Here is a 20,140-nt window from a genome sequence, read left to right as displayed (position 1 = left end):
CACAGTGTTCAAGGACTGATAGACTTAGCCCTTCTGATAGACTTAGCCCTTCACAGCAATGCAAGTACTTAAAACATTTCCAAAGGACTTGATGCAAAATGCCATCCACATCTAGAGAAAGAACTATGGAAATGAAATGTAGAATGAAGCAGACTATTTTCTCTTGTGTTATGTTTTGTTTTTTCTCATGGTTTCTCCCATTCGTTTCAATTCTTCTATGCAATGTGACTAACGTGAAAATGTGTTTAATAAGAATGTATGTGTAGAATCCATATAAGATTGCATGCTGTCTTGGGCAAGGAGGGGAAGAAAATTTGATACTTATGGAAATGATTGTTGAAAACTGAAAACAAATAAATTAATAAAGAAATTCAACAACAACAACAAAAGAAAAGATTCAGTAGATACCACTGGATTGGCTGTACCTGCCTAGTAGAATCCCTAAGTTTCCTTTTGAAACACAGCTCCAGGACTGCCTCTTCTGTTGTTCAGTCGTTCCAGTCAGATCCCACTTTGGGTTTTCTTGGCAAAGATACTGGAATGGTTTGCCATTTCCTTCTCCAGCTCATTTTATAGATGAGGAAAATAAGGCAAACAGTATTAAGTGCCCAGAGTCACACAGGCAGTAAGTGTCTGAGGCCAGACTGGAAGTCAGGCTCCAGGCCTGGTGCTCTAGCCACTGTGCCACCTAATGGCCCCCAGTCACTTCCTATGGAAAGCATTTATTGATTCCTCAAGTTATTAATGCTTTCTCTTGATTTTCCCAAAACTTTGTATTTATTCTGCATATGTTTTGTATGCATTTATCTGTGTATACTTCCTCCCCCACCCCTTTTCCAGTTACATGTAAATTCCTTGAGGAAAGGGATTATTATTATTTTTTATCTTTATAATTTCAATCCCTAATACTTTCCCTGATATATGTTGAGTAGTGGCTTCATACCCACACTGATGAGATCACAGGCCCATTAAATATTATAGTAGGGGCAGCTAGGTGGTTCAGTGGATGAAGCACCAACCCTGGAGTCAGGAGGACCTGAGTTCACATATGGCTTCATACACTTACTAGCTGTGTGACCCTGGGCAAGTCAATTAACCCTGATTGCCCTCCTATCCAAAAAAAAAAAAAAAAAAAGAATTACAGTAGTGTGAGTTACAGCTCTCACAGGATCTCATAAGGTGGGACTTAGGAAAGAGGGCTCCCCAGTAACTCAGATCCAAGTCATAACACGAAAATTTGTAGGGTGAGTTTGCAGCAGTTCTTCAGGATTTGGAATTTCATAACATGGTATGAAGTCATGACATGACTCTTACCATTTCTGGCACTGACAAAGTAGCTGAGGGTAGAATATTCATAGAATCACAAAATGTTACACTAGAAGCGGCCTTAGAGATCCATCTAGTGCAGGATTCTTTAGTCAGTCAACAAACATTTATTAAGTGCCTACTATGTGCTAGGCACTTGCTTAGCCCTGGGGGCACAAAACCCTGAAAAAGACAATTCCTGCCCTATAACTATGTACAAACAAGCTACATACAGGGTAAATTGGACATAATCAACAAAGGAAAAGCACTAATATTTAAGAGAGTTTGGGAAAGGCTTCTGGTCAAAGGCAGGATGTTAAATAGGACTTAAAGGAAGCCAGGGAAGCCAGAAGGTGGAGATTAGGAGGGTGAGAATTCCATGCATTAGGGACAGTAAGTGACAATACCTGGAGCTGAAAGATGGAGTATCTTGTTTGTGGAGCAACCAGGTGAGTGTCACTGGATCACAGAGTCTATGGGAGTGAGTAATGTATAGGAAGGCTAGAATGCTAGGAGGAGACTAGGTTATGAAGAGCTTTGAACACCACACATAGGATTTTATATTTCATGCTGGAGGTGATAGTTTATTAGAGTTTATTGAATATGGAGGTGACATGGTTAGACCTGTGCTTCCGGAGGGTCACTTTGACAGCTGAGTGGAGGATGGACTAGAGCGGAGAGAGACTTGTGGCAGGGGCAAAGAGCAGGCTACTGCAGTAGTCTGGCATGAGGTTCATGTACCAGGGAGGTGGCAGTGTTATAGGAGAGAAGTGGGCATATAGAAGAGATGTTATGAAGGTAGAAAGGACAGGACTGACAACTGATCAGATATGGGGGGGTGAGAGACTAAGCAGTTGAGGATGACCTAGGTTCTGAGACTGGGTGACTAGGAAGATGGTGGTAATGGGATATAGTCTCTGGGAACCCCCTTGAGCTCTCCCTGAATCTTCCCACTTGTTTTGACTTTTCATGTCCAAATCTGTTACCCTTAACCTAGCCTAGCCCTCCATTGTTTGTTCTTATCAAGATCCTCCTTAAACCCCTCTTCTAGTTACCCCAGACTACTTGGCCAACTCTAGATCTCTCCCACAATCTTTCTATATATAAGATCCGTCTTGACTCCATGAAAATGCACAGATTCAATCTAGTTCAGGTTCCATCTGGCCTGCTTTGTCAATAATTGACAAGTATCACGAATGCTTAGATTCCTTAAGAGTCTACCCAAGATGGTGGATCTTAAAGAAACTGTTTTCTTTGACTGAAAGAAGGCTTGAGTCGAATTCATTTGGGCAGGATCCAGTATGTTGGTATTTGGGGTCCTGAGCTCCCTTAAACCTCAACATTTGTACTTTCAACAGTAATTGGGAAGTTAGTAAAAGGGGAGGTTATTTATTTTGGGGGGGGGTGGTGGGTGGGGAGAATGACTTTGATTTTGGACATGTTGAGTTTAAAATTTCTATTCTACATCCAATTTGTGATTTCAACAGGCAGTTGGAGGCTTGAGACTAGAAGTCGGCAGAGAGGTTAGGGTTGAATAAATAGATTTGAGAATCATTAAGCATAGGCAAGACAATTGAGTCCTTGGAAAATGGAGGGATCACCAAGTAAAATAGTGTGGAAGAAGAGGGGTCAGGATAGAACCCACTGGGACACTCATGGTTAGTGGGTATGACCTGGGTGAAGATCCAGCAAAGGAGATTGAGAAGGAGCAGTCAGAAAGGTAGGAGAACTGATGGGGTGATGGAACCTGACCCCTGAATTTTCCCATAGATTTCAGTAGCCCAGATCATTGGGCACCTCCACCTAAGGTATCTGGCCCACCCCAGCCCACCTAGATCATTTAATGAACTTACATGACCATCCTTTCACTCTCCTCTTGGTCCATTCCAGGCTATTTACCACTCCTTAATCCCATCTAGACACTTTCATTGTCTTTACCTGGCCCACCAGAAACTATTTACCACTCTTCAATCCCAACCAGATCTTCTCACTGTCCTTTCTTGTACATAAATGTCAATCTTACCCCCATTAAATTTTGCAGATTAATTTAGAATCTTGCCCACTTCTACTGGCTTTATAGTACTGCAGATTTACTAGGAATCTTGCCTGCCATACTGATGTTACAATAAACCTCGCTACTTTGATTTAAAGAAGGCTTGCATGATTGAATTCCTTCCAGACAGACCTCTGTACCCTTGCATTTCATGGTTCCTAGCACCCCAAAGCATAACAGAACCAAGAGAGTAGTGTCACAAAAACCTAGAGAGAAGGGTATCAAGAAGAGGATAACTGATAGTGTCAAAGGCCATTGGATTTGTAAGTTAAGAGACAGTAACTTTGCAGAGAGCAGTTTTAGTTGAATGATAAGATTGGAAGCCAGATTATAGGGTCTGAAGAGAGGAAAGTAAGAAGAAAGGAAGTAAAGGACATTTTATCCTTCTCACAGTAAATATTTGCTTTGAAAGTATCTTATTTTATTTGTAGTTGTTGTGGTCAAACTCTCAAGGTTAGTTGATGCCTTGGGTCAGGGAAGGAAATTGAAATGTGAAGTGTTCTGACTCTCAGGACAGAGCTTTGCCCAGTCTTCTTCTTTTGTAATGAGGCAAATTCTTTTGATGACTCATTATTTTTGCTGGCTTATTACCTACAATATTGTATGGAACTGTATGGAACATCATTGCTCTAGAACCATCTGTGCAGATTCTAATTCAATCTTTCCACTGTAAATCTTCATCTGTGAAAAATTCAAATTAAGATATGTATCTTCCCCTCTTGTGTGCCCTTCTAAAGAGTGACAAAATAATAATTCCTCATATATGCTTCCTTCAAAAACATCTTACATAAAGTAACAACTGTGCTACGTTAGAAACATCAGTTGATAAGGGAATTTTATGAATTTCATCCCTATACTTTTTCCCATGAACTCTTTCTGACATTTTAATAGCAGCAGGCAACATGAGATCTTCTCCTATCTCATAGGCCTTATTGTTTTTGCAATTCATTAAGTGTAAGATGCAAGTAATTAACTTTTCATTGACAGCAACATATTCCTCAAAAAATTGTTTTTCTTTATTTGAAGATTTTAAAAGTCATTCAAAATATTCCTTTGGTTTACTCCATTACACTGCATGCTTGGTATTAAGATGTCATTTTAGTTTGACTGGTTTCATGCTCTCCACAGCCAATATTTTGTTACAAATTAAGCAAAGAGATTTTTTTTCACATCATCATCATCATTAGAAGTAAATTCATATTGCAAAGAATTATTCAACATATTTTCTTTTTCTTGTCAATGTAAGTGTACTATGGTTAGTTGGTTGGTTATTGTCCTTTGTTCTTGAAGAGGACCAAAATGACATCATCAGGATAAAATGAAGTTTCAATGTGCATGGCTGCGGCTGATCAGACCAATACAAGCTCAGAACGCTCTACCACAGATTGGGCACATATAGTCCTTGTGAACATTTGGGGTGGTTACTCCAAATTTGCACATTCTATGTTTCCTTTGTGCTGTCTCGATTCTGCTTTGCTCATAGAGCACAACACCTTTTCTGATGTGAGCATGCCATGCTGAGTGGTCCTGTGAAAGCATCTCCTATGTCGTACAGTCAAATCCAAAGTTCTTGAGAGAGACCTTCAGAATGTCCTTGTATCACTTCTTCTGATCATCATCTGATCGCCTGCCCATGTGGGTTCTCCATATAATACTCTTTTTGGCAAGTGTACATTTTGCATTTGAACAAAATGGTCAGCCCGTCGGAGTTGTGCTCTCTGAAGCATAATTTATTGATTGGCAGTTTAGTTTGAGCAATGACCTCAGTCTCTGGTACCTTATCCTGCCAGCTGATCTTCAGAATCTTCCTAAGACAGTTCAAATGGAAGCGATTCAGCTTGCTGGCATGGTGCTGGTAGACTGTCCATGTTTCATAGGCATACAACAATGAGGTCAGCACAACGGCTTTGTGGACCTTCAGTTTGATAGTCAGTCTAATACCTCTTCTTTCCCAAACTTTTCTTCAGAGTCTCCCAAACACTGAGCTAGCTCTGGCAATGCATGTGTCAACCTCATTGGTAATATGTACATCTCTGGAAAGTACACTATCAAGGTAAGTGAATTTATTCACAGCTTTCAAAACTTCTTTCCTTTCATGTGGCAAAGCACCTGGTGCTGATTCTATTCCAGCTGAGATTTACAAGGTAGGGAGACCATTGCTCACACAAAAGCTGACTGAAATATTTCAGGTTATATGGCAAGAGGAGGTCATCCCCCAGGAGTTCAAGGATGCCTCCATTGTCCATCTCTATAAAGGTAAAGGGAATAGACTGTCCTGCGACAATCATGAGGGGGTCTCTCTCTTAGTCATTGCTGGCAAAATTCTTGCTAGAGTCCTGCTTAATAGGCTGATCCTTCACCTGGAAGATGGTCATCTACCTGAGAGCCAGTGTGGCTTCAGAATGGGCCAAGGAACAGTCAATATGGTGTTCACTGCTCAACAACTCCAGGAGAAATGCCAGGAGCAGAACAGAGGTCTGTATACAACGTTTGTAGATCAGATTGAGGCCTTTGACACAGTTAGTTGTGAAGGCTTATGGAAAATTATGTCAAAATTTGGTTGCCCAGAGAAGTTCCTCAGCATTGTATGTCAATTTCATGATGGCATGTTTGCCCAGGTTCTGGATAGTGGACAGTTCTCTTGTGCCTTCCCAGTCATCAATGGAGTGAAACAGGGCTGTGTGCTTGCTCCCATGCTTTTTAGCATGATGTTTTCAGCCATGTTGTCAAATGCTTTCAGTGAGGATGAACACAACATCAAGTGTTCTTCAGTTTGGTAAGTTCTTTGGTAAGTTCTGCAATTTGAAAAGGCTACAAGCCAAGACCAAAGTGGAGGGAGTGTTGGTGCATGATTTTCTGTTCGCAGATGATTGTGCACTCAATGCAACCTCTGAAGCTGAGATGCAACAAAGTATGGATCAATTCTCTGCTGCCTGTGCTAATTTTGGCCTAATAATTAACACCAAGAAAACACAGGTGCTCCATCAGCCACCACCACACCATCTATACATGGAATCATCAGTTACAACAAATGGAGGAAGTGAAACCTGGTAGTGAAGACTCTGCTGCATTTTCATCAGTATTTTTACCTCTTCTGTCTAAATTTCGCCACTTATCCATAATTGACAAATATTTTTGTCCTAAAATACAAATAAATATTTCTAATAATTTCTCAAATAAATACTTGCTTTAGTAGTGATTTAGAAATCACATTTGTTTGTGCTTAACTTTTAAAAGACTGATGTTCACACTTACATACACATATAGTGGTGACAGTGGAGAAATATTATAAAAGGGCTTTTGTCTTTACTTGCTGCAATTAAACACGTTTCTGTAGAAGAAGAAGAAAACAGCAATTTTTAAAGACAAATATTCTAACACAATACAATCCAAAGATATACTAATTTGATACTTACATGCTGGGAGGAAAATATTAAAAATCTTTATTTTCCATAATTAAACTTTTATGTTGCTGTAAGTGGAGAAAAATTTGTACCTACAGTAAAAAGCGCTGCAACTCCTAACACACAGAAGTCTCGAACGTGAACCAGGTGTGTCTGGCAGAGTTTGTTGGCAACGTGTGGCATGACAGCATGCACCGTGCAAAATGTCCATACAGGGTGTTCAGAACCAAGGCCGCAGCCGGGGAAGTTGCTGGACGCAACACCTGGCAAGCGTTGCCAGAGACACCCGGGACTCCTCATGGGTTTGATTTTGAATTAAGTTTCGGCCCTTGGGCCGTCAGAAACCTTTTACTCTGCCAAGTTTTTCGGCAACCCCCACGTTCAGTTACTCGGCCCCATAAGGAGTGGCGATGGGCAGGTTAAGAAGGACTGGACACCCTTCATCTTACACAGGAGGAAGCCGAGAAAGTGACTCGCCCAAGTTCCCCAAGGCGTTATTAACAAAGAGGAGCCTGGGACCCCCGGGGCCAGACTCCAGATCCTGTGCTCTTCCCTCTATCCCACGCACTCTCCCTAGCTGGCCTATTAGCTCTGTGACCTTGGACAATCAGTTCACTGGTCCACGTCTCGGTTTTCTCTGTAAAATAGGATATTATCTGAGGCTCAGTTGCAGTCATGCATGTAAAAGGCATTGGAAACCGAGCATTTTAGGGTAAACACAAGCTTTTCTTGTGAATATTTAGATTCCACATCTCGGAGGCGAGCCTGCGGTTCCGGAGGCAGATCCCCCGCTGGAGAAGTTACTGTGGATACAGGTGGGACTTGGCGGCGAGGCTGTGCGCCAGGACGGAGAACTACAACTCCCAGCAGGCCAAGCGCCTGACTCCTGTCGGTGACGTCACGGGCGTCGCGGGCTGGTGACGCGTCAAGCTCTGCCAGCGGGGTTGCTGCTGTCGCTCTTACCGCTGTCGCCGCTGGGAGTTACTACTGTTCAAAGAAGACACGGCCCCCAGCCACCTCCAGCCCGCCGCCCCGGGCTCCTCGACCGTCTGGTGAGGAGGTGAGGCAGGACAGGAGCTGGAGGGGGCTGGAAAGGCAGGGGGCAGTTGGTTGAGAGGGAGCTAGGGTGTCTGGGGTCCCGGCTAGGGGTAGCAGGACCCCAGCTCGAGGATGGGCGGGATGTGTGTGCGCATGTTCAAGGTGGGGGGGTCGGATAAAAAGGGGTTTAGAGGAGGGGGCCGAAGAGGGGAGTTCAGAGGAGGGGGTATGCGCATGTGCAAGAGGGGGCCAAAAAAAGGGGGGGTCAGAGGAGGGGTGTGCGCATGTGCAAAGGGGTCAAGGGGGGGACTATGCAAGGGAGAGGTCAGGGGAGGGGGCGTGTGCCTGTGAAAGTGAGGAATAAAGGATGGGAGGGGGTGTGTGCACATGTGTAAGGGGCCAGCAGGGGGCGTGTGTATGTGCAAAGGGGAGGTCAGGGAAGAGGGGTGGGCGGTCAGAAGGGGTGTGTGTGCCCTGGGTAAGTAGGATCAGAGGTGGGGGCGTGCGCATGTGTAAAGGGGGGTCAGAAGAGGGTGTCGGGGAGGGGAGTGGGCATGTGTAAGGGGGGGCGGTCAGAGGAGAGAGTGGGCGGGGGGGGGCTTGTGCATGTGTGAGAGGCTCTAGGAGGAGGGTGTTAAGGGAAGGGGTGTGATGACGTGGGAAGCGGAGTTGAGTCGGGGGTCCAGATGTGGACACGTGTGTGGAAGGGGGGGTTGTGGTCAGGGCGGCTTAGGCATATGTGTAGGAGGGGCCGCGGTGAGGAGCCGAGGAGGGCTTAACAGGGTGATTGTGACCCTGTGTAGGGGGAGAATCGAAGAGAAAGATCGTGGGGATGGCGTGGAGAGGTGGTTTGTCCCTGTAGATGAGGGGAGTGGGGCAGCATGCCCGTCCGTATGGGGAGGTGTCTGTGTGTATGGGGGTTCCCGGCTCTACTGGATGATGAGGAGACGGCCGTGTGCACGGGGACCCTCGGGTAGGGGGGAGGGAAATCGCGACCGTGGGACTGAGGGAGGTAGGATACTGTGCAGAAAGCTGGAGAGAGTGTCTCTTTGGGGGATAAAGGTTTGGCTACTTTGGGGTTAGGGTGAGTGGAACAGTCAGTGCAGACTGGGTGAGGGACTGGGGTTTGGAAGGAAGTGGAGAGTCATGAAGTGGTGGGTCTGTGTTGTGGAGCTGCGTCTGGGGCGGAGGTGGTGGTGGTGGGGCGGTCCTAGCTCAGAAATCCCCAATTTTAGTTGAAAACTCCTCCCCCTTCTCTTGCTTCTCTCTGCCCCAACTCCTCCCCCGTACCTTTAGCTGTGTACTGAAGCAGCTGTTTCCTAGTCTGAGAGGAACGGCCTCTGAGGTGAGTGGAAGAGGGGAAAGGGTCGTAAGGGGGGAGGTAGTGTAGTTACTTGGAGAGGAGTCACATTCCCTAGCTTGGGTGACAAAGAAAGGGTCTGAATTTTTAACCCCCCAAAGAGCACGCAGGTTGTTTTTAAGGCTACTTCTTTCTTAGCTGCTCTTGGAGTCTGTGGAAGGGTTGTGTGTAGGAGAGGGGTTGAGGGGTTGGAGCATTCTTATGTGGCTACCAAACTACAGGCATCTCATCTGGTATCAGGTTGGATGTCCAGCAAGGCAAAGGTGTATGTTCTGGGAAGGGTTGTGTGGCAAGGGATTGCTTAACAGAACTGCCCCAGGCTGTAGTTTGGCACAGATCAGGTTATGAAACCAAAATGAAGGAGCCACAGGCATTAGGACTTCTCAGCCCTTGCTGCTGGTGTGAACTCTTTACAGGCTCACTACAGGACTTCTTTTCACCCTAAGGCTTACAGACCCTCCTTCCTGGCTGGTGGTCTCTAGGTCCTGGTTGGACTCCAGGAATGGGAAATACTAGATTGCCATTTCCTTTATGGGAACTGTTGGGCCTTTTAACAGCAGGTGTGCATATAAGGCTCCCTGACTCTCTTGTCTGTCGGTCTGTTTTTCTCTTCCCTGGGACTCCTGGCGGTTTCTGCCCTCCCATGTCTGTTACCTGTACATTGCCTTTGAGAATTTCATTGAGCTACCCAACCTGGATTAAACTGGGACCTGGATAACAGCTGGAATGGAAGTCATTGCTGCTGTTCTCTCCTCTTCCTCTCCCTGCTATTAATCTGTCAACAGGTATTTTCTGTGTGCCAGGGACTGTGCTAAGCGTTGGAGATATTAGGGAAAAGCAAAGACTGTCATTATCTTGAAAATGTCCTGAAAGAGTTTACATTTTAATGGGGAAGACAACATATCCCCATATAGGTTCATATGAGATACATACAAAATAGATGAAAGATCCCATTGAGAGGAAGTTGCTAGCAGCTGGGGGGACTGGGAAAGGCTTCCTGTGCAGGTGGTGTTTGGACTGAGTCTTGAAGGAAGCTCTGCATACTGAGAGGCAGAGAGGAGGAGGAAGAGCATATGGGGGAACAGCCAGTACAAAGGCACAGAGATGGGAGATGATGTCTCTTGTGTGAGGAGCAGCAGGGTGGCTGAATCATAGAATATATGGAGGGAGAAATGTGAGAGAAGACTGGAAAGAGAAAAGGAACCAGGTTGTGAAGAGCTCTGTGCCGAGCTGTGCACACTTTTGCACTTGATCTTAGATGCAATAGGAGCCACTAGTGTAGGAGGAGTGGGGAAAGGGGAGACAGTCAGTTTTGTTCTTTAAGAAAATCACTTTGACAGCTATATGTGGAGGATTGATAAATTGGAGTCTCCATTTGGAGACAGAATATTTAGGATGCTATTGTAATAGTTGAGGTGGGAGGTGACAGGGAGCTAAGGTGGTAACTATATGAGTAGATGGAAGGAGCTTGTATGTTTGACATGTTACAGAGAAATGTCAAAATTTAGCAACTGATTGTATATATGAGATGAGTGAGATTGGTTGAGGATGACACTGAAGTTGTGAATTGGAGTTCCTGAAAGGATAGTGGTACCATAGGCAGAAAAGGAGGGTTCAGATGGGGGATGGGCTTGATGGGGAAAAGCTAATGAGTTGTATTCTAGACATGGTAAGTTAATATTCAGAACCAGGACTCAGAAGAAAGACTAGGACTGGATATAAGGATCTGGCAGTCATCTCCAGAGTTAATAATTAAACTTATGGAAGATGATGAGGTCACCAAGTCATAGAGTATAGAGGGAGGAGAGAGGAGAGCTCAGGAGTGAGCTTTGAGATAGATCCACTTAGTGGATGTGACATGGATAAAGAGGCAGCAGAGGAGACTGAGAAGTGGTTACTCAGCCTAGAGATGAAAAAAAGACCCAGAGAAGGTGGTGATTAACAGTGTCATTGCTGCAAGAGAAGTCTAAAAGGATTAGGATTGAGAAGAAGCCATTAGATTTGGCTAATAGAGATCTTTGGCAAGTTTGAAGAGAGGAGTTTCAGTTGAATGATGAGCTTGGAAACTAGATTGCTTAGAATTTGTTTAGAAAAGAGTGAGAGGAGAGCAGTAGATCGCTTTTTCAAGGAGTTTAGCTGAGAAGGAAAAGAGAGTCTTTAAGCCTATAGCTAGAAGAATGGTTGGATCAAGTGAGAGTCAAATTTTTTTAAGGATTCGAGGAATTTGGATATGTTTTATAGGCAACAGGGAGAGATAGAAGATTAGAGAGAATCAGGAGAGATAGAAAAGGGGATGGGATCAGGGATTCATGTAGAAAGCTTGGCTTTGGGAAGGGGAAGGGCCAGCTCTTCAGACACTGAAATAACAGAAGATAATGGTAGTGTCCTGAGGGTAAGGAATGATTGTTGGCCCCATATTAAAGTATCCTGGGGGCTGTTGGTGTTCTTGTCATTGTGTGTGTGTGTGTGTGTGTGTGTGTGTGTGTGTGTATGTATGTATGTATGTATGGATTCATTTTATTCTCCATGATACTTGGGATCCTAGGATCATACAACCCTAATGACTAGGCAGTGACTGGATGGATCCCAATCAGAACTCTAAAGGTAATGGAGATCAATGACTCCCTGGATATTGGTTCTTATGAATCAAACTGCCCCAGAAGCACCTTGTCTGGGGAATAGCACACACCTTCACCTTTATTCCACCCTCCTACCCCCATGCTTGGGCCAGTAAACAACTGAGCTACTTCCAGTGTTCTAGCTTCTTGTATTCTTGTTTGGCTTAATTACCAGATTTAATAGGCTGTAGTGATTAGTCCCCCTGGAAGCTTAACCTATCCAGGTTTCACTCTGGGGCCAGACTTCCTTGGACTTTGTAACCCCATGTGGATATGTGTTTGTTATGGAGAATGAAAGTTTCTCTTGAGATCTTAAAACCCTAAGCCTGGGAAAGTGACATGTTGGGAGGTTTGCCCTAAATGTCTTACGAAATTTAGAGGCTAGGACCCAAGATATCTGACTCTTGACAGTGTAGAAACTCTGGGCAAAGGTAGTCTGCCTCCTAGAGCTGATCAGCTCTGTTGAATGAGGAAATGGGGCAAGTTCACTCTTGGGTTTGGTTGGGATAATATTCCTTGAAGGTACCTTCCTTGTTCCCCTATGTCCTCAAGAGATATGAGACCATTGCTTTAGGAAAAAGCCTTGTGGTCTCTCCAGGCACCTCCGAGGTCTCAAATGGGCCTTGCTGTCATCCCCCTCCCTTCCTGAGCAATCAGTAAAAGTTCCTCTAGCCAAACAGGAGATACTATCTGCTCCATCCTCCACCAGGATGCTAGGGTCATCAGGGAAACAAGAACAGCCAAGCTGGGAGCAAGGGAGCCCCCCTGGAAATTTTAACAGACAGAAAACAAATGACAGGCCTTTTGAAGTGAATCAGAGGCTGGGGAGAGGGGGTCTCCTCTGAATGAAGTGAATGAAGAAGTCCCTACCAGTCAAGAACTGGCAAAATGTGGAACCTGAAGAGAAGGACTTTCCTGGGTGCCTTTCTCAGCATGGAGCTGTATGAACTTCAAAGGGGAAGGCTGAAGCCCACAGACCAGGAGTTAGGAGGTGCTCAGAGAGGAGCATCTACTGGGAAAGTCACTTTGTTTTATGTGTGTGTGCGTGTGTGTGTGTATATATGTTTGTATATATATATGTGACTGCATGCTTCATTGATCCCATACTTAATTCTTCCTCAAACATGTTTAAACAAAAACCTTCACTAAAAAAAAAAAGATCTTCCTCTTGCCCTTAGCTCCTCTGGAAAATAAATTGACTGCCCACTTCTGGATGCTTTGACTTGTTTTTTTCCAACTCCTGTGAGAGTCAGAATGGCCTGGGAAGCAGGAGAACTTGTTGGGCTCCCACAAGTGGATGTAGAAATGCCAAATGGTGTGAAAAGGTGCCACCACCTCCTGTTTCCAATTGGAGACGCAAACCAGAATAAAAGGAGGGACAGAGGAAGGGGTACATATTGGAGACGCATGGCTTTGTGTTTCTGATGGCCCCACGTACAGGAAGGAGGTTGGTGAACTGGCCAGAAGGCTCCCTTTCTTTTCTGCTTCAGATTAGGAAGGTTGGCAGCGGTAGTGTCTGTCTGTAAGGCTTGGCATTTAAGGTTGATGGCATCCAGAGAATTTCTTTGAAGGGAGAATGGCACCCCTAGATGGGCTGACCAGTACAACTCCCCATCTGGATCTCCTAATTTGTGGGGTAGAGAGGCAGGAGCAGGATCTCATTGGAAATTGTCTTTGCCTTGCCAATCTCTTAACCCTGCATTTACCTTTTGTGTTGGGAGCAGCATGCCTTTATCAGTTTGGGGGATGACTTGTGGAAAAGTTACTAGAAGAGACACTTCTGCTCCTGGGCCTGCAGATGTGATCGTCCCCCTCTTCCTTTTGATCCTGTATCCCGTGGGTTGGGAGTTGGGACAGGAGAAGGAGGTACAAGTTGTCTCTGAGATATAGGGGCAGCCTCAAAGTTGGGGTTCCTGTTGTGCCCCCATCAGAATGGTTAAGGTAGAGATTAGGACAAGAGGGAGGGTTCTTAGAGTGTCCTTGGCCCTCTGGCAAGGGTAATTTCTTTTCCTTCTGCAAGTTTTATGAAGAAAGGATTATTTCCATTCTGATAGGGGTAGAAGGACTATGGGAATTGGTCTTCCATTGTAGGCTCCTGCTGCATTCTATTTCTGATTCCTTCTCTGCTTGTGGGTAGAGGTCAGAGGACTTGGGAACAACATTTCCAGCTGCTTCCGGCTTCTGACTTCCCAAAGGACTTGTCCCAATGGGGGCGTGTTGAGTGGGGGTGGTGTTTATCTCTACCTTGCAGTATGAAATAGCCAAGCCGAGTTCATATTGATTTCTCTCCTTTTCCCTCCTCAGGCTTAGAAATTAACCAGGTGAATAGAGGGGAGACTGTAGGCAAGGCCAGGGAAGAACCTTCTCTGCTACCTTTTTTGGGGGAGAATCTGAATCTATGGGAAGTGGAAGACGGGGTTCTCCTGACTCTCCTCAGGAGACCTTGAGACTTGTGCTGGGAGAACCCAGAGCAAATATTTGACCCCAAGTCTACCTCCCAATCCCTATGAACTGGTTTCAGAGCTGCGGCCCAGGGGCGGCAAGATGAATGTGGGCACGGCGCACAGTGAGGTCAACCCCAACACAAGGGTGATGAACAGTCGAGGCATCTGGCTCTCCTATGTGCTGGCCATCGGGCTGCTCCACATCGTGCTGCTCAGTATTCCTTTTGTCAGCGTACCTGTCGTCTGGACCCTTACCAACCTCATCCACAACATGGTGAGGATCCTTGCTGTGCCCTAGTTCTTAGTGCCTGATTAAATTGGTTGTATTCCTAGCCTGACTCAGGTATGCTGACTGTTCCAGATGTGATCTGGCCGTGATAGCCAGCAGGCTGTCATGGGGACAAGGTATTTTCTTACCTACTGTTAAACAAATGACTGGGCCCTGATTTGGCTCTTGTTGTAGATGAGGTCAGCTCCTTGGCTCCTATCTTAGAGTAACCTCCCCCCTACAGCTGTGCAGATCTCTAGGAGAGATTTGTGATAAAAACAGGTTTATAGGAATGGTAACACAGAACAAGAGAGCCGTGGAAAGCTGAGCTGAGGACCAGGAAGAATGGTCTCTAACCGGGAGGTCCTTACTCTTGGCCCTTTGTTGGTCCCTTCACACCCACTATTTTTGATCAGTCATTGTCTTGGGCTAGAATCTTTGTCTATTCTCCTTTTTTGATTCCCGTCATCTCTGGCCATTCCTCACCAACCTAAACCACTGAACCAGATTTAATGTAGTATCATCTGCTGGGGAGCTTGGACTTCTGCCCATTTTAAAAGAAATTAGGGACAGAAACCCATTTCTCCTTGATTCCTGTGGGAAGATGCACCCTAGCCACTGTCAGGGAGGCCAGGACCAGGCTGTCTGCATTGGATGCTCATGCTGTTCCCCTCTCCCCTTGTGCATTTTGACTTGAGCTGTCACTGCACTTCTCTGCCCTTTTACCCAGACATGCAGTCATCCTCTAGGGTTCAGTCTTCTCCCTTTTGCCAATCTCTTATTGCCAGTCACACAGTCTTTGCCCCTTGGCCTATAACCTGCCTAGCACTGGCAGGACTAAGCTCTTCATCTCATGACTTTCTTCCCAGATTGTATTTAGCTCGCAGGGGTGGGGGTGGTATGTGTATGTATGTGTGTGTCTAATTAACTCCTCTATGTGGAATCTCCAAGTGGCTCTGATACAAGCCTCCTTCCTCCAGGGTATGTACATCTTTCTACATACAGTAAAGGGAACACCCTTTGAGACACCTGACCAGGGTAAGGCCCGGCTGCTTACTCACTGGGAACAGATGGACTATGGGGTACAGTTCACGGCCTCCCGCAAGTTCCTGACCATCACACCGATCGTGCTGTGAGTGCCCAGGGCGTGGGGTTATTGCTTAATGTTGCCTTAGACATAGCCAGGGTAGCTCTTCAGAATAGAATGATGTGATACAGGCTCTTTAGGACCTGACATGATATAGGCCTTGAGGGAAAGAGGGAGGGAACCTTTTTTAAAAGATTGAGGGGACTGGAGTAGAGGCTTTACTATCCCTCAGACTCTTCCCTTGGAGTAGGGCTCTTTATTTTCTGTGCCTTTACCAGTAACGTCTCATGAGATCTAACTCATGGGCCAAGAGGAGGCAAGAAAGAGGATGACATAGACAGTGTGCCTTGAGGGGCCCTAGTAACCACCAGCAATTTTGGGGCCTTGCCCTCCATCCTCACTGACAATCCAGAAACATAGTCCCCTTTTGTTCACCTTTCTTCTCTCAGTGAGTGGGGCACACTTTCATGTCAGGACCTCATTCATGCCTCTTGCTCTTTTTCCCAATCAGGTATTTCCTAACCAGCTTCTATACCAAGTACGACCAGCTTCACTTCATCCTCAACACAGTGTCCCTGATGAGTGTACTGATCCCCAAGCTGCCTCAGCTCCACGGCGTTCGGATTTTTGGGATTAATAAGTACTGAGGGCCCAGCCCCCTCCTTGCCCTGCCCAAGGGGAATCTGAGGAGATGAAGATGAAGGGGGCCTCCGTGCAGATGCCCAGAGATTGGTGTTGAGCCTGTGGGCCTAATTAAAGCTCTCCCTTCCCCTTACTTTCCCCACCCCTCCCCCCCCAGTAGTCAAAATGGAGTAGCCTTTAGTGGGGTTACAGAGGGGGGTTCTCCCCTGTTCCCTGCTCCCCTCTCAGTGGCTTTGTCCCCTTTTTGATTTTTCCTATTTGAATAGAGAATAAATGTGGGAGGGGTTGTGTGGTACTTCAGTAGGCTCAGTGACTTGGGCTGAGGAGGGATACAGGATGTTTGGAAACCCCATGCATTCACTGTAACTCTGACCAATGCACTTTAACCCCCCCTGGGCAGGGGGCAGAGGAAATGGTACAGCCTCTAGATTATATTTCACTTTAATTCTCTTGGTTGACACTCAGATTGTGTGTGTGTGTGTGTGTGTGTGTGTGTGTGTGTGTGTGTGTGTGTGTGTGTGTGTGTGACAGAGAGAAAAACACATATGAGTCTATGCATGTGATTCTACCTTTCAGGGCAGAACAATGTCTGTCTATCCACCAACTCGAGTCCTTTAGGTACACAAAAGATCAAGGAAAAGGTGTTTAAGCACTTGGAGTGAGGAAGGTACTGTGTGAGTAGGCAAGGAATCAGGGGTTGGTTAGGCCCCAACGTGGGAAGAACCTAAGGCTCTGGCTTAGCCTAGGGTGGAACTAAGGGCTGTGTGTGTGTGTGTGTGTGTGTGTGTGGTGAATTTATGATGCTGGGAAAGGAGCAGAAAGGAGAGTTACAAACAGAGGCTCCTTTTCTTGGTTCTTGAGCCAGTTTCGAGGGGAGGAGGCATAGAGAACTCATCTGCTGAATGTGAGGTGGGGAGGTGAAAGGCCAAGGTTGAGCCCATCACCTCCATTAGTAGCTCATCATTGGGCTGTAGTGTTGAGGCAAAGGAATAGGTGAGTCCTCAAAGGATTGATGTCACCTACTGATGAGGGCCATGGAGGGGAGTGAGCACAGAGCCTGCCCTGCACTGGTTTTCTTTGAAATACAGCTACTGCCTTTGGAAATGAAGTGAAGTAAGGAGAGGGGTAGATAGTGCCACCTCTGGTTGGGTAGTAGAAGAGTGTCCTCCCCTCAGCCTGCCTTTCCTCACCTCCCTCTTAGCAACGTTTGGCTGGATCCTTTGGGGCATACAGCGTAGGTCGCAAGGATGGATGGGTACATTGTCAGTGTTGGTTGATTAGCCCCTTATTTTTCCTGCTCTTGGAGCTGGCACACTTCAGGCAGACATGGCCTACCTCCCAGAGCTTTTCTTCCTGGTAGTGATGCCACTGAGAGAAGGAAAGAAGTGAGACTCAGGAGGAAATGCAGGAGATTTACTCTGGAGAAAAAGGGGATGAGAGAACATGTGTGCTTCTGCACACATGTGCACGTGTGTTCTATGTACAAGATTCATAGTGAGTTCCCTGTGAATTCTCCCTGTGAGTTCTGGGACACCTTCTAGTCCTTCCCCAAAGCGTGAGGGAAGAGGGGTGATCACTATGCCTTGTTCTCTGCCTCTTGTTCCCCCTCCCTCACAACTCCTATCCCATGTATTATAGGGAACTTTCAACTCAAAACCTTTCTAAGACAGTGTGAATAGAATTTTTACTCCCTCTTTGTACAGTATTCTGGAAGAAGCAAATAAAAGGCAGTGTGTTCCTGTCCTCCACTTGTGTGGTCTCTGTGTCCTGTTGGTGGGTGTTTGGTGTTCAGAGTGGGGAATAGGTGGGACATGGGCCAAGTCTTATCTAATTTCTGTAACCTCCTCACCACCTGGTGTGCTGCTCAGCACAGACCTTCCATAGCTGGGGATGGAGAAGTTTACTTCTTTAGCTGCCTCCATCCTAGGCATTGCCTCCATCCTAGGCATTGCCCCCACCAGCCACAGTGGTGTTCCCCAACAAGGCAAACCCAGGAACTCACCGTGGGCAGGACTGGGCTTTGGAGTCCCAGAATTCTCAGTTAAGTGCCAGGTGCTGTCCATCTGTCTCTCTTGGCCTCACTCCACTAAAAAACTTAGGGGATCACCTTTTGGTGGAGGTGGAGGCGGAGTTGGATGACCTGAAATATGGATACCATGCCCTTCTTCACAATTCAAATTCCAATTCCCACCCAACAAGCCGCATGTAGCTGAGAACAAAAGGAGAAGCGTAACTTGTAGAGGTTGTAGAGGTTGGTGTGGGGAGTCTGTGGGAATGAGGGAGCAACAATTCAGTTTGATTTGCCCTTTGTCTGGTTGGCTCTTGGCCCAATGGATTTTCTGGCCCAGTTGCAAGGTCATTGTCTTCTCAGCTGTTTACTTTGTGTCTACACCACAGTGGCCTAGAGGAGGGGTAATGTGACTATAAGGAGGAGCAGTCCATAACCAGGACCATTTGACTAGGTCTCTGGAAGGTCCGTGCTGCTAGAGTACTCCACACTTCCACTGTAATGTCTGGCCCCCACCTGTGTGGCTGAGCTGTCATTTGTTCATGGCAATGTTATCCTACACCCAAACCTCTCTTCTAGGGTCGTTTGCCCCCTTCCCTCTGTCCCCTCTCTCAGGGAGCTTGTCTTCCTGTAGTCTCTTAGTCCCTTCTCCTAACCCATCCAGCACCCTGACAGGTGTGATCCAACCTTTAGATGTCACTGCTTGAGCTACCCCATCTTATCCCCCTGTTTCACTTCCACCTTAGTCCAAATGAACCAGGACTTCCTACCCTGCTTCCTGAGATCAAGAAAAAGGGGCCGGTAACACCCTTCAGATTCATATCCCCTTGATTTGTATATATGGGTGAGGGTTTGAATAATTTTCTGAATTTGACAAATGTCAAGAAACATGAACATTTCCATATAGAAAGAACAGAAAAAAGATTACATTTAGAATCAAACCTATTATAGCTTTCATTTAAAAAAAATGATTATTTGTATATGTTGTATAAAGTTCAACGTTTTAGTTTGAGAACTGTCATCCTTATCTTTTCTCCCGAACCTCCTGTTTTGTGCATTTAAAAAATGCTTCAATGCTCTTTCTTCCTTATTTTTGGTATCACTATTAATAGTCCCACATTTCCCCTCTCTTCCTTACAACAAATAGTCCTTGTGTAACAAGTAATCATAGTCAAGCAAAAAACATTCCCGTATTGGTTGTGTTCGAAAATTTATGTCTCAGTCTACTGCAGTCTCATCCCTCCCTGGCAGTGTGCTCTACTCATCCACCTCCAGGAGTCATAGGTGGTAATTGTGTGGATCAAAATTCGTGTCTTTCAGATCTTTTTCCAAACAGTGTCATAGTTACAGTAGAAATGGTCTTGGTCCTGCTCACTTAACTTTGTATTAGAACATAGAAATTTCCCTAGGTTTCTCTGAATCCATCCCTTTATAATTCCTTAGAATGCAATAATCTATAACATTAACTATCATTTATCCATCTTCAGCTTCCCAATTAATGGACAACCATTTTGTACCAAATTCTACAAATGAATCATTTGTATTTTATAGTAACATGTTACCATAAATATTTTTGGACATCCATGGTCCTTTATCTCCTTTTGTTGGTCTCTAATGTATAATCTTCATCGCGTCTCCTTCAGTTTAAAGGCTGAGATGGTGCCTGGGTCTCTGCCCATATCTGACATTTAAATTTTTTAAAAAGTCATGAACTTAATAAAAAACTATATACAAAAAAAGGAATAAGGTCATCACGAAGCTATGAACTTATTGTCTTGTGAATTTTAACAAAGGAACAAAGTAACAGCCAATAAACACCATATTCACTTTTGTCCCCCTTCCTTCCACCTGAAGCTACCTTACCTAAGGTTGTTTGATCTTTTTTTGTTCTGGTTCGGTGTCACTTTCACTAA

At 45.5% G+C, this 20,140-nt stretch overlaps 1 protein-coding gene across 5 annotated transcripts; it reads left to right on the top strand.

The window, feature by feature from the left end:
- The first annotated feature begins 7,678 nt into the window (after positions 1 to 7,678).
- Positions 7,679 to 17,962, top strand: ORMDL3 (ORMDL sphingolipid biosynthesis regulator 3). Of its 5 annotated transcripts, none has more exons than XM_072646313.1 (5): positions 7,687 to 7,822; positions 9,097 to 9,145; positions 14,083 to 14,496; positions 15,471 to 15,622; positions 16,089 to 17,962. In XM_072646313.1, exons 3-5 carry the CDS (start codon positions 14,323 to 14,325, stop codon positions 16,222 to 16,224), a joined length of 462 nt encoding a protein of 153 aa, XP_072502414.1. In that variant the 5' UTR covers positions 7,687 to 7,822; positions 9,097 to 9,145; positions 14,083 to 14,322; the 3' UTR covers positions 16,225 to 17,962. The 5 variants fall into 5 exon arrangements, with proteins under 5 accessions (XP_072502411.1, XP_072502414.1, XP_072502415.1 ...); XM_072646311.1 differs by having other exon boundaries at positions 7,692 to 7,822; positions 14,300 to 14,496; XM_072646312.1 differs by having other exon boundaries at positions 7,721 to 7,814; positions 14,300 to 14,496.
- Positions 17,963 to 20,140: the final 2,178 nt, after the last annotated feature.

This window comes from Notamacropus eugenii, chromosome 2, assembly GCF_028372415.1.
Source record: "Notamacropus eugenii isolate mMacEug1 chromosome 2, mMacEug1.pri_v2, whole genome shotgun sequence".
In the NCBI taxonomy this organism is placed as follows: Eukaryota; Metazoa; Chordata; class Mammalia; order Diprotodontia; family Macropodidae; genus Notamacropus; species Notamacropus eugenii.
The sequence above is the reverse complement of the archived record's forward strand: the minus strand, read 5'-3'. Positions and strand labels throughout refer to the sequence as shown.